Consider the following 12,897-nt stretch of genomic DNA (forward strand, 5'->3'; position numbering starts at 1 on the left):
AGTTTCTCATATTAATTCTAATCTTTATTCAATCATTTTACAGTTTTTTGTCACTAAAAATATTATTTTTATATCTGCATTCTAATATAGATACTGAACACACAACTGAACTTTAATATCTAGCGATACGTCATAAAGATATGTTACTAGACAATATTTGCTTTCCAGAAATCTTGAAAAAAACAAAATAAATGCTGTACACTTCAAGGAGTCAAAACGTAGTTTATTCTGATAAACATTTCAAGATATTACACATCTTATCATCAGATCAAATACTTAAGATAAACAATTTCAAACATGTAACATAATAACAAATTCAAATAAATTTTAAACAGAACAAAAATTGTTTAAAAATTCAAAATCCTCCAAAAATAATAAAATATTGTCATTCTAATAACCACACACAAAAAAAATAAAACTTACTAAAAGTAATTAACACAAATTAGATAATATTATGTCTAACTATAATTCACTTTACGTAATTTTCTTTGATGAACGATCTTAATAATTTTGCAGTATTTCCTTTATTTTTATGAATCTTGTATTACTTTTTCACTTCTTGTCATCTTATTATCATTTTGTAAACTGAACTTTATACTGTAAACAGTGAAATACATAATGCCTTGAAAAATATTTAAATTGGGATAAACTGCGCTTTGATTCCTTAAAAACAATGAAAGAAATGCAATAAAGTTCAAGATTTCTGCTTGAAAATGGAGTTGTTTATTAGGAACCTTTAGCTTTTTTAGTCCAATAACAGTCACATCTATGTAACTTATTGGAGTAAAAATACAGATAACATGGATAATACTATTATTTATTTTAATAAGATTGTAAAAGAAAGGAGTGAAGAGGGGTTATCAGAACTTGAAAGGCATTTCCAAATACAGTAATAAAACCTATAGAATCGATTAAAGTTTTCCGTGTGATTTAAGTTACTAAAAAAGCCAAAATTTAGCCACAGTAAATTAACAGAAACTAGTAATGGAAACGATCAATTAAATAATAGTATTTCTATGAATGTTATCAATTATTTCAAAATTATCTTAACTATCTGTAGCTAAAAGGGAATATTCTGATTCATATTTACAAATAGTTCTTATTTCAATATGTTTTAGTTTTTTCTCTTTGCCATAAAATCTCTTCATGCCAATTGCCATGTCTCTATATAAAGGAAGGTCATAGTTCATTGGTGCTCAATGTTACTCGAAAGTTACATATCTAATTTTATTCATAAAAATTACATTTAAAGCAAAATTACCTTAGAAAATTGTTAATAATGTAGAATTATGCTTACAATTGTGTTAAATATTTTTCTATTATCAAAGATAACTTGAAAAAAGCATGAAAATACAATAGTAGAAATAGCTAACTTTAAATAACAGAATGTGAGCAGAGTCTGAAATATATAGATACATAGTGGTGTAAATATAAATTTATCATTGCTGTCAACACATCAAAAAATAGCAGCCATATTTTAACTTTCAAATTGCATTGGTCAAAAAAGGTATAAAATGTATATTACAGTTAAATGATGGTAAAAATTGATTGTGACATCAAAGTTACACGAGGCAGTGGAGGGTTCACAAATTAAATTTTAATGAAAAGTTATCATTTTGCATTTATGGTGGTGGTGATGGTTATTTAATTCAGATTTGATATTTGTTTGTTTGTTTATTATTAAAACATTTTATGATTTAATGTATTACTTTATTAGTGCTTTACTATTTAAAAAATTCATCAATTTTATTAATATTTAATTTCTATTTTTAATAACAATGTATATGAAAGTGTATAATGACTTTAAATAAGTCAGTGTATTATGTTTGTAAATTTTTCATGATAATATCCTCAATTTGTTCTCATTCTGTGGGCACTAAGGACTTTTTTTTAGTAAGCCTGTTATGAGGCCCACAATAGGGTGACCAGGTGGCGAGGAATGAAGCCTGACACATCTGGATGGACCCCCTTGAAAAATTACTGAGGTTTTATGATCCAGTCAGATTCAATTTTGGGTTCTCCGGAATCTTCAGTTCCAGAGAACCCAGAATCACTGCCACCTTAACCACTCGGCCACCTAACTGTCCAATTGGTCATATTGTATTTGAATGAAGTTTAGAATAACAAATTGTAATATTTGATAATTATTGAACTATTTCTTCCAATTTTAAATTTCTGGGTAACAGTTTTCATTTAAGTAAAAAATTACTCTTATCTGTTTGTTCAAAAATATTCGTAACAACAAAATATTTGAAAATAGCTTTATCTGAGAAGAATACGTAAAAATTGCTACACTCTTCAAGGATTGCAAGTCAGATTATCAGCTGAAGGGTTGATTCCGAGAGGCGACCACTCCAAGAGTAGAAGATTTCAGGAGATAATCTTAAAGGAAAAACCACCACATAAGATGATCACGGAACATGTATTCCTTATTACTGTAATAGCACAAATTAACAATTTAATTTTCATTGAACTAGCAACACTAGCCAAACCTGTAAATATTTGCGTTGGATGATTTAACATAATTTCCAATTGCAAAATAAGTTGGAATGAAAGATGCTACACATGTTCAAATAATTTGTAAAAAAAACAACCAAATCATAAATTTAATTATGCACGTGTAGCATGCTTAATTGCAAATCCTAAAGATTTTTGTTTAAAAAAGTAGCAATTTTCTAGAAAAGGAAATAAATAAATATATATATACATTTTCCTTAAAATTAAAATCAGATGGAGGTTTTTAAAAATTAAAATTTTAAACCGAATTGGATGTACAGGCATTTCCCAGATTACAACTCACCAGGCTTATGCCAATCTGATCTTATGATGCTTTTCATAATAAATCTGGTTCCTACAATCAATGATGACCTGAAGTTACAACACAATGTTTGCATAGCAGGCACAGGTACAGGATGCAAGCTGGAACTACTATTTGTGATTATTGTTTAGTGCAGCGTAGGAATACAGAGAAGCGAGCGAGGAAGACCGCATATAGTGCCATTGTTGTACGTTGTTCTCACGTTTCATTACGTTAGCGTATAATGCTTTGTATCTTTTTGCCCTTTATTGTGGCTCCCAAGCATAAGGTTGATTCTACCAATGGCAGTGTGTCAAAGATAAGGAAAGTCATTACGATGGAAGTGAAATTGGACAGAGTGCATTCACAAAAGGGAGAACCGGCTTACGATGAAATCCGACTTACATCAAGCCATAGGAGTGGATCTGTCGTAACGTGGAAACTGCCTGTATTGTGCTTTTCAAGAATAATAACTTAACTAATTCTTGATTTTAATATACATTCTGTAAGATAATTTAAAGTTGAGGAAAAATATGTCAATAACTATAGATGATATTTCAATTTTACATTGCTATTCTAGACTTCATTCTTAGATAAAATTCAATAAATTTCAATTGAGAATCATATATAATGCAACTCTGATTTATGAATGTACTTCATCCCTGAGAAATTTCTCATTAAATCAGGATGAGCTTATCCATTATTTCTTATAATCAAATTTTGTTCATATTTTGGCATAACTCAGTCACTCTACCTACATTTCCAAATAAAATTAAAGTGATACAAAATGCTTGTTTACCTAGCAACCAGTGATTCTAAATAGTTACAGTAGAAATTTGTTAAAGTAAGTTTTGACATCACCAATCAGTGGAGCCACATGGGTGTGGCTATGGAGGGACTTTACAATCACACTGTATTTGCTGAATGAATGATGGATGACTTAAATTTCTAGAGTAACTTGAAAATGACCCATGAATAACTGAAGAGTGATCTTTAATGACTAACACTGCTGGGAGGTAAGCTCCTTTTATATATGCTGCTGCACAGGCATAGTGAGGATTGAATTTTTGTCAAAACTTGCAAATATCAACTGATGCTTTCAAGACTAATTCTAAAAGATATTTGCACCAACTTGTTTGCCAATTGTAGTGTAAACATGTTTTAGGAAGAGGAAAGCACACATGAAAGTATCTGACCTGACACAAACAAGATGCTATAACAAAATAAATAATTTTTCTTGATCTTTTGATATGATGCGACATACAAGGTTACACTCTGAACTTTGCCTTGATTTTCATCTGAGATATTTAGCTTACCATATGTCTAAACAAATTTTGATTCACAAAACATTAACACACTAACACACTAGATTAATATCAGATAATTCAGAATTTATTATTGGCTACTTTTCAGAGATCTAAATTATCAGATATTCCAGATTATCAGGTGCCATATTAATGAATGTCTCCTGTAAATGAAAGTGTTAATTAGGTTATTTACTGATATAAAAGAAACTACAATAAAAGTTAATCTGGCACATGAATATCTAAAATATCTAAAATTTTATATTATATATTGAATGAACATTGCTTTGTTAGAGCTAGCACATAGGTTTTTGTTCAGTAATGTATGTGACTAATGTATTTTCCCCCATTAGTCAATGTGACAACAGTTCCTAAACACAAACTCATACTTGGAGTAATATGTACAACTTTTGTGAATCAAGATCTGTCTGGAAAGTTTGTGAACTTTTTAATTACTTACTAATTGAATCTGAATGAAACTAGCATAACCTCTCTAGTGGGAAGTTTTATGTAATATCTGCCAAAAGCAGTTTGTTCTGTCTTCATTTGTTGTAGCGTTATGTTCACCTTTTGATTTGCGCATTTGATTCCATTTTGCGATTTTTTTTCAGCGAGTGCAAGTGAATGAAGAGCTTTTGGGTTGGGCTAGATCTGATGAAAATTTCATGAAAAACATCATCGCTGGAGATGAGACATGGGTCAATGGATAAGACGTGGAAACAAAACATCAGTCATTAAAGGGGGTGGAAAAATCATCTTCAGGATCCAAAAAGGCCCAACAAGTTTGGTCGAATGTGAAGGTCTTGCTTGCTGTTTTGTTTGATCCTGAAGGTGATGAAATGTCTTTGTGAAGCAATGAGGAAGAAAAGACCAACTGCTTGGAGAGAACATCATCATCATGATGTACCTGCCTACACATCACTGCAGATGATAGAATTTTTGGCCAAGAACTTGACGCCACTTGGTGGGGACCAAGTGGCGTCAAGTTCTTGGTCAACCTTCACATTCACCAGACTAAGTCCAGTATACTTAATCTTGTTTCCCAAATTAAAATCTGCTCTCAAAAGTAGCCGTTTTGAATCTATTGACACCATTAAGGAAAATTTGATAGCAGAGTGTGCATCATTCCAAAAGAAGTGTTTCAGAAAGCATTCTTTTCATGGCAGAAATGCTGGATTTGGTACAGGAAGGGACTACTTTGAGGGTGACAAAACTGACTAGTTTCTAGATAAATACAAACAACTTCTATTTTCAAAGTTCACAAACTTTCCGGACAGACCTTGTATACAGTACATTCTGGAAAATAAATACAAATTATTGATTTTGTGCGATAATGCATTCATTAACCCTTTTACTACAACGTGGTTAGTTGTACTTTACCCTCTAAAACAACAATTCAAACTGCAGTCACTCACAGTAATGCTACATATTTTATTTTAAAAATTCACCAAAAATTAAATTTTTATCATAGAGATAGAAAAAAATCACATATATTTATTACTTTATGTGGTGTGGAGGTTATAGTTTGGCACAATTGTTTGAAGTAAAAATTACTTACAAAAAAATATTAAATTATGACCTAAATTTTTGATGTTATAAATTACTTTACTTTGACAAAAAGTAAAATTCTCCAATTTCGTTATTTGGTTTTGGTACCAAGCTAGCACGAAAGAGAATATTGTTTTTACATAATGATAGATTTATGCATATTTATCTATTTTTTTGTGAACAATATCACCTTATATGAAACAGTCCACATGTACTAGTTTTTTGTCTTTATTTGATAAACTCTCTCGGGTTAGTAGGACATTTCATTTTAGGCAGGTACCGAAACAATAAAACACATTACAAAAAGAAAATTGATTAGTGAACGTGTTTTATTTGTTTGAGAAAATAAGTAAATAAAACAAAACTAGAACAAAAATAAGAAAAATAATAAATAAGTATATATATATATAACTTACAGGCAGTGATTAGCGTTAAAATATCAGCAAATGCAAGTAAAATGATGCAGAGAATTTTTGATTAAAATTAAACATTTTTCAAAATGATAAAGTATTGTCATTTTGTATGTTTCAGGTGAAACTGAACTGATTATACATCGTCATGTTATCATAAAAGGGTTAATGTTTTGCTGATTTGTTTAGTCAATCTTAAAATAATATAATCATGCAATGTATCATCTCCAGAACGATTGAAGTGCGTACCTAAACAAATCAGAAGTATATAACTGTGCACACTAGTGTGAAACGTTGCAGCAATATCAAATTGCATACAAATTATTAAATTTTGTGAAAATACAAAAACATTCTGCCATTTTCAATAATCTGGCACCACTCTAATACCATAGGTGCTGAATTAACAAACTTCTTCTGTAATATGAAATGAGAAAATGAATACAACATAAGATAACAAGTATGCAAGTTATCAGATATTTTTTTTATTACTACAACTTTAGTGCAAGACTGAAATTATCTGCTGGATAGAGTAAGTAAGGCTTAAGTTTTGTCATATGTGAACACTTCAAATGATATATTTTTATTACTGGTAAGGAAATGAAAGTTAATTAAGATAATATAAAATAAAATTGTTTTTGGATTAATGAATGTTTTAGTTATCAGTAGAAAGGTTTATAATATAGTGGTAAAATTTGTTAAACTACACAGCTGCATAAGAATGGATAGCACTGTCCCTAGAAAACAAAGACATGAATGAAAGAAAGTGGAAAGTGATCAGAGCATATGGAAATTTCACAATCATTGCATTCACGATTAGAATATTTTGTTCTTGTAAATGTCAGTCGGTGTTTGTCGTATTGAATTTTTTGTTTCGTAAATTTGAAGAGGGATAAAGCAACTCTATAGTGTTCAATTCTCGTATATCAAGTACTCGTAAATCAGAGTTATGCTGTATAGGTATCACAGAAGAAAAATCAAAATTACTTGAATTGTCTTAAAACAAAATGCATTGATAGCATTTAACATTAATGCATTTTGAAACCTAGAAACAAACAGATATGCATATTAATTATTGTAAGTATACTGTTATGAAGTATATTGATATTGTTAAATCTTAGAAATATGATTCCAAAAGAATTTAATAAAAAATGCCAAATAAATATAACAGACAAATGATAGAAAAACATGACATAAAAGTAGTAATGGTCATTTGAGTAACAATAAAAATAAACATTACTAAAAAAGAGCATAATAATAATTGTGCTCTTTTTACTGATAGAATACATGGACAGAACAACAATAGGTATAAGATGATCTGTAATAAGATTGGAAATCACAAAATGTCTGCATGTTGGTATGCATACAAATTTAAATGATAATTTGGAAATCACATTTGGATTAAAACATTGCCAACACATTTTCCAAATATGGCAAAAAATTATCAAATGAATTTATTTTGATCTCATGATGTATAATGGATATTTACAAAGCTGAACAAGCCACTGAGGTTGATTTAATGAAGTAAGCAATACACCTTAAACATTGGGTAAGGTTGCAGAAATGTTAACATTTTTCACTGTGGTTAATGGGTCACCCTCCGACGGAGACCGATAAAAGTGGAAATGCCGTGTTCGTAATCTGTTACGTAAAAATGCTTTTTATTTTATTTACACAGTTGTAAAATATAGCACAAAATTGATAAAATTATATATGTTTTCCTTAAATATTTCAGAATTCAGCATTCAGATAAAAATTTGGATGCAAAAGAAGTTCATATCATACAAAGAATATTAAAAGATGAAGTAAGTACTAACTCATATAATGTAAAATTAAATGTTGTTACACAAATAACTTATATTTTCAAATTAGTAATGATTTAATAAAAAAAATTTTGATTAACCTCCAAAATTATTACAAACATTTAAAAAAAACTGTGATTTCGTTCTATTCACTGTCTTTTGAAAAGTACTGTTTCAGTTTTCTGTAAGAAGTCTGCTTCTATTCATGAAACTTGAGTAGAAGTAAACTTCTTACATTTCATGTCAGTGAGGCCAGCATAGCTTTATTCTATTAGATACTGGGTGGGCAAACGAAACGTCTACTCGGAATGCAACACGAGAACTAGCTGTGTTTGTTACCGTCCTGCTAAGTGTTGTAAGAAACACTTAAAATTTGAACATTTATTTACTTTGGTCTTGAGGTAACATTTGAAACTCTAAATGAATAAAATGCATAGAACACACTATAAGGCCAAAATTTGATTTTTTTCATAGCTGTATGAACAGAACTCTAAGATAACTTGATATCTTGAGATAAACAAATCCCACAAAATTTTAAGTGCATCTAAATTTGTTAGTCTTACCTCAGATAATTTTTTGTTTACATCAATACTTATTTGTTTCACATAGATCCACGGATAGCTACTTATTTTGTAGAAATGATGACATATACCAAATTATTACCTGTATTTTAAAACTGTTTTTCAGTGTTAAACCAAGAGAAATGGAAAAAAACTGTACCGTCCGTACCTGTACTTCTTTATGTAATTTTACTCGATCACGTGCACGTAACATTTATTTTAAATAACAATAATAAGTTAATACTGCCCTCGAGAGTCAATACTATGTGATAGTTAGTGACATAGATTTGCATTATAAACAGAAGATCAAATGTTTTCAAAACACTTTTCATTTTTTGCAACCAAACAAACAAAACGAAGTTACTACAGTAATATAACAATCAATTCATTGCACAATGGAAACAATCAAGATACTTGATAAATAGATTTAAATACAAAATTAAGTTAATAAGTAACTTTTTAGAGCACAATACTGAAAAGTAAAATAAAATCAACAAAAATAATAGGGAAGATTGTGGAGGTAAAAAAAAATTGCCTTAACACCGACACAATTTTTCGTGGTGCGAGACATTGTCCCAATATGCCGACAACTGGCATGTTTGATTCGACTTTTTCACTAGAGCATCAAAAGTGTTAAGGTTTTCGTAGATTCTTTTTATTAAATCATTATTAATAATATGAATGTTTTTGACTTTTGGTTCAGCAGTTTCCTCTTTAAATTTCATAATTTAATGATTTTAAATTAATGAATAATTTTATAAATGTTAATTATAATTCCAGTCAGTTTAAAATGATTTTTCTCAATTTTATAGTGTTATTTCTATTAAGTTAAATCTTATTATAGTAATGTTGTTATAAGTTTAATGCCAAAAGCAGACTAATGGAAAAGTCAGATTTTTTGTGCTAAAATAGAAGCATTTCTGATATATTGAAAATATTATATTCAACATAATCAAACTAGAATACATGAAACAGAATGATTTGAAAATCCCCTTCTCTCTCACTTGATTAATACAACCAACTTTCTGTATATTGGAGCAAATTCTAGACCAGTGTTTCCCAAACCCTATTCCAGGAGTAAATGAAAGGTCTACAGAGGGGGTATGACAATTTTTGGCTATGTGTCACCGATGCATAGAATTATCATTAAGAAAAAATATCATAGTAACAAATTATTTTAAATGTATACATTTCCCAATAAATTATATATTTTGTGTAAATTCTCTTGCTCAAGTTGTGATAAGTCCTATATTTGGATAGACTGCAAATTTTTTCACAAGAAAGTTTGAAAAATACAGTCCTACTATCATTTGTCTTTCTGTCTGTACTTTGTTAATCTTGAACAGATTTAGATGAAAATCGAGACCAGATGTGAAGAGTTTTGATGCCGGAGGCCCCAATTAACTATGTATGAACTTCTTGTCTGTACTAGAAGTCATGTGGATTTCACTTCAAAATTTTCTTGAGAGTGTAGTTAGATGATTGGCCTGACTCAATCAGGAGAAGTATGATTGGTTTTAAATCATTCTGTTTCACATGCTCTAGTTTGATTATGTTGTTCTTAAAGACATATTTTTAACTTATTTTCAATATTTTCAAACTCTTTTACTTATATTTTAATGACAAATATTTAATTTTTCTATTGGTTAGCCTTAATATGTATATATAATGTACTGTACATCTCTTCCATCTTATTTAATGCCAAATTTTTTAAAGTAGCAGGTAACAGCGGAAGAATGTGTCGTTGCCTTAAACGAGACCAATTGGGATGTACAAAAAGCAATCAAATATCTCCGTCTGCAGTGCATTCTTAGTTCTTATTTAATAACTGTGGAAAACAGCAAGCAGATTCTCGTCCGCTGCAATTGGGACGTTCAACAAGCCGCAAATTATTTATTGGCAACACACAGTACCTCGGAGGATACTACCGAAGTTTAGTTCAAAGCAAAAAATGTACAATCTATTATCTATTTTGTACTTTTTTAAAATGTCTCATCCAATCGTAAAGCCATACGAATAGTTTTTCTATTTACAATATCAAATATTTCATTTGTTATACTTAAAATAATATTTTTCTTTACAAGAAATATATATTTTTTATCACAGATGATGTGAAGTCTTCCTTTATACAAGTACTATGCATTTTTATACTCAAATTTTCCAAAGGAAAGCATTTGAAAAAAAAATGTACATTTTTTTAATGCACAAAATTAAGTTTTGCTGAAGTAGTGTAGCAATCTCATTGTTGTAATGTCTATAAATTACCTAATATTATATAATTGTTAATAATATTGATGTGCAGATGCGTGTTTCTATACCATACATTGTATTAATATCATTTACTAGTCATATTGTATGTTTTTAAAACCTCATTTCATGTATAAATTAAAAATGGAACTTCACGAAACCAAATATAGATCTTTTTGTTGTAAAGATGTCGATCGATTTAAGAATCCATACTCTTTTAATTATTGTTAATTTTCGGAATCATTTAAAGTAAGAAATGTGTGCTAAAATTGCATATATACGTACGTATATGCAATGTATAGCAATCGTAAACAAAAAAATGTATCGAAAAATTAAATGTAATGTTAAGTAATAATACATGAGCTATGAATATCAATTCTTATATTTTAAAAATTAAAAATTTTCTAATTGTAAATATGTTAAATTATGATTTTATATTTCTTTTAAGTAAAAATTGAAATTTAACTCCATTCTTACTATAATTAATACTAATAAAGATTTATTATATAATCGTCAACCGTTACCGAAGAAAATTTGTTTACCGTGCAAACATGTTGACAATTGAGTTTTATGAGTCAATGTTGAAGAGTAATTAGGATAAAGTACAAAGTTTTTCCTTGTTTAGACATTTTTTTACACATAAGGCACAATACGTTTTATACGGGGTGTGCCGTAAGTCTGGATCCACTGGAAAAAACAAACAGAATCTGCTCAAAGTGTCTGCCACTATGTAATATACACTGGCAAAGATGAAATTTGCCGATACACTTGCACAGTAGCTTCTTTAAGATGTCAAATTCTGCAAATTTTTACTGCATTCTTCCGTGGGTCCAGATTTATGAAACACCTTATATAATAAGTAATTATTATATAAAATAATTTGAACTAAAGCAGTGTTTTGTTATAAAAAAAAATTATCTTATGAACTCCAAAATAGATTTCTTTAATTATATATTAACATCTGGCTAACTTCATTAATGTTGTTATGTTGAATTTATATTTAATTGTTTTTGTATATTCATAAAATATAATTTAAATGCATAAATTGTTAATATTTGCTATTCGAATAATATAAAAACTTCTGTTCTCATAACTGGTTTATATCAAGTTTTGTATTTTATAATTGTCTTTTCTTTTCGAATGTTTATTTGAACTACTGTTCATTTTGTAACATTTCTAATATTTTTCTTCGACAAATATAATTATTATTAATTTTATTTCTTTAAAATTTTGCTTTAGATTCGTGTCAAAATCAAAATATTATTATGGTAAAGAGAAATGTGGAAGATCACTGTGGCTTTTCTTAAAGATAAACAAACTGTAGCAATGCAGATAACAGTGTAATTAAATCATAAACAAAAATATATAAAATTGAAATGTTGAATATTGCTATTTATTTTTGACACGCATTTCTACGTAAATAAAAATGAAACACAAAATTCTAAGTTAAACAATTTTACTATTTAAGTTCTGTTTAACATATATTCATAAAACTAATAAATTTCTAATTAATGACTTTTAGTTACAGAATTAATTTCTAGCTAAGCGTAATTGTTCCTAATTAATGCTAATTTTTTCTTCATTTTGTTAACTTGGACTTTAAACTGTCGAATAATTCAGGTCAAATGTATACACGGGAGATCAAACAGTTGGAGAATACCGATTGAAGATTTGACTCCTCGACAAGCAGATTTTGAACTTTAACCACGGTTGCCGGTGTTTAAAAGTCAACTTTGTAAAGAATGTGGAAAAATGTCCTCGTGCCAGTTTGGCCAGGCCTACAATAGGGCGCTCGGACGACGAGAGACTGGCCCGACGTAAAAATCTCTAGCAGAACTATCTATAAGAAGTATTTTATGTAGCCCTCTAGTTTCATAAAAATTTTGTCAATATCTTTCCATATATAATGAAATCATTTTATATATTGTGAGAGTTCCAGCTGAAGTTGTCTAACAACTTCCTTGATTCTTTGCAGAAAGGTCCAACTTGTATGTCTTTTGTTAATAAAAGATTGTCTTCAAGAAAAATGTGAAATTCTTCAGTAATTGTTGATGGTTTTACAGTCTTTCTTTTACATATTTATATAATTGCTAACAAAAACTTGGATTCTTCATGAGTGCATGGGTTATATATAGACTTTTTTCTAAAACAACAAACAAAACTCAAAGAAAAGTTGTGCTGTGAAAATTACAACTATCATCTTTGTACCAATTGAAGTAGATTGCAAGTGAT

General features: G+C 29.1%; 1 protein-coding gene across 3 annotated transcripts in view; it reads left to right on the forward strand.

Annotated features, from left to right (window-relative positions):
* The window catches only part of LOC136989968 (activated Cdc42 kinase-like), an 80,409-nt gene extending 67,717 nt beyond the window's left edge, over positions 1-12,692 (forward strand). For 2 of the 3 annotated variants that reach the window (XM_067288276.1, XM_067288277.1), the window contains exons 16-17: positions 7,792-7,861; positions 10,138-12,692. In XM_067288276.1, coding sequence (XP_067144377.1) covers positions 7,792-7,861; positions 10,138-10,356 — 289 coding nt within the window. In that variant the 3' untranslated portion in view covers positions 10,357-12,692. Of the gene's footprint in view, positions 1-7,791; positions 7,862-10,134 lie in introns of all 3 variants that reach the window. The other variant, XM_067288278.1, reaches the window with a different exon arrangement.
* Positions 12,693-12,897: the final 205 nt, after the last annotated feature.

The sequence above is a fragment of the Centruroides vittatus genome, unplaced genomic scaffold (assembly GCF_030686945.1).
Source record: "Centruroides vittatus isolate TY-2023 unplaced genomic scaffold, ASM3068694v2 scaffold_861, whole genome shotgun sequence".
Taxonomy (NCBI): Eukaryota; Metazoa; Arthropoda; class Arachnida; order Scorpiones; family Buthidae; genus Centruroides; species Centruroides vittatus.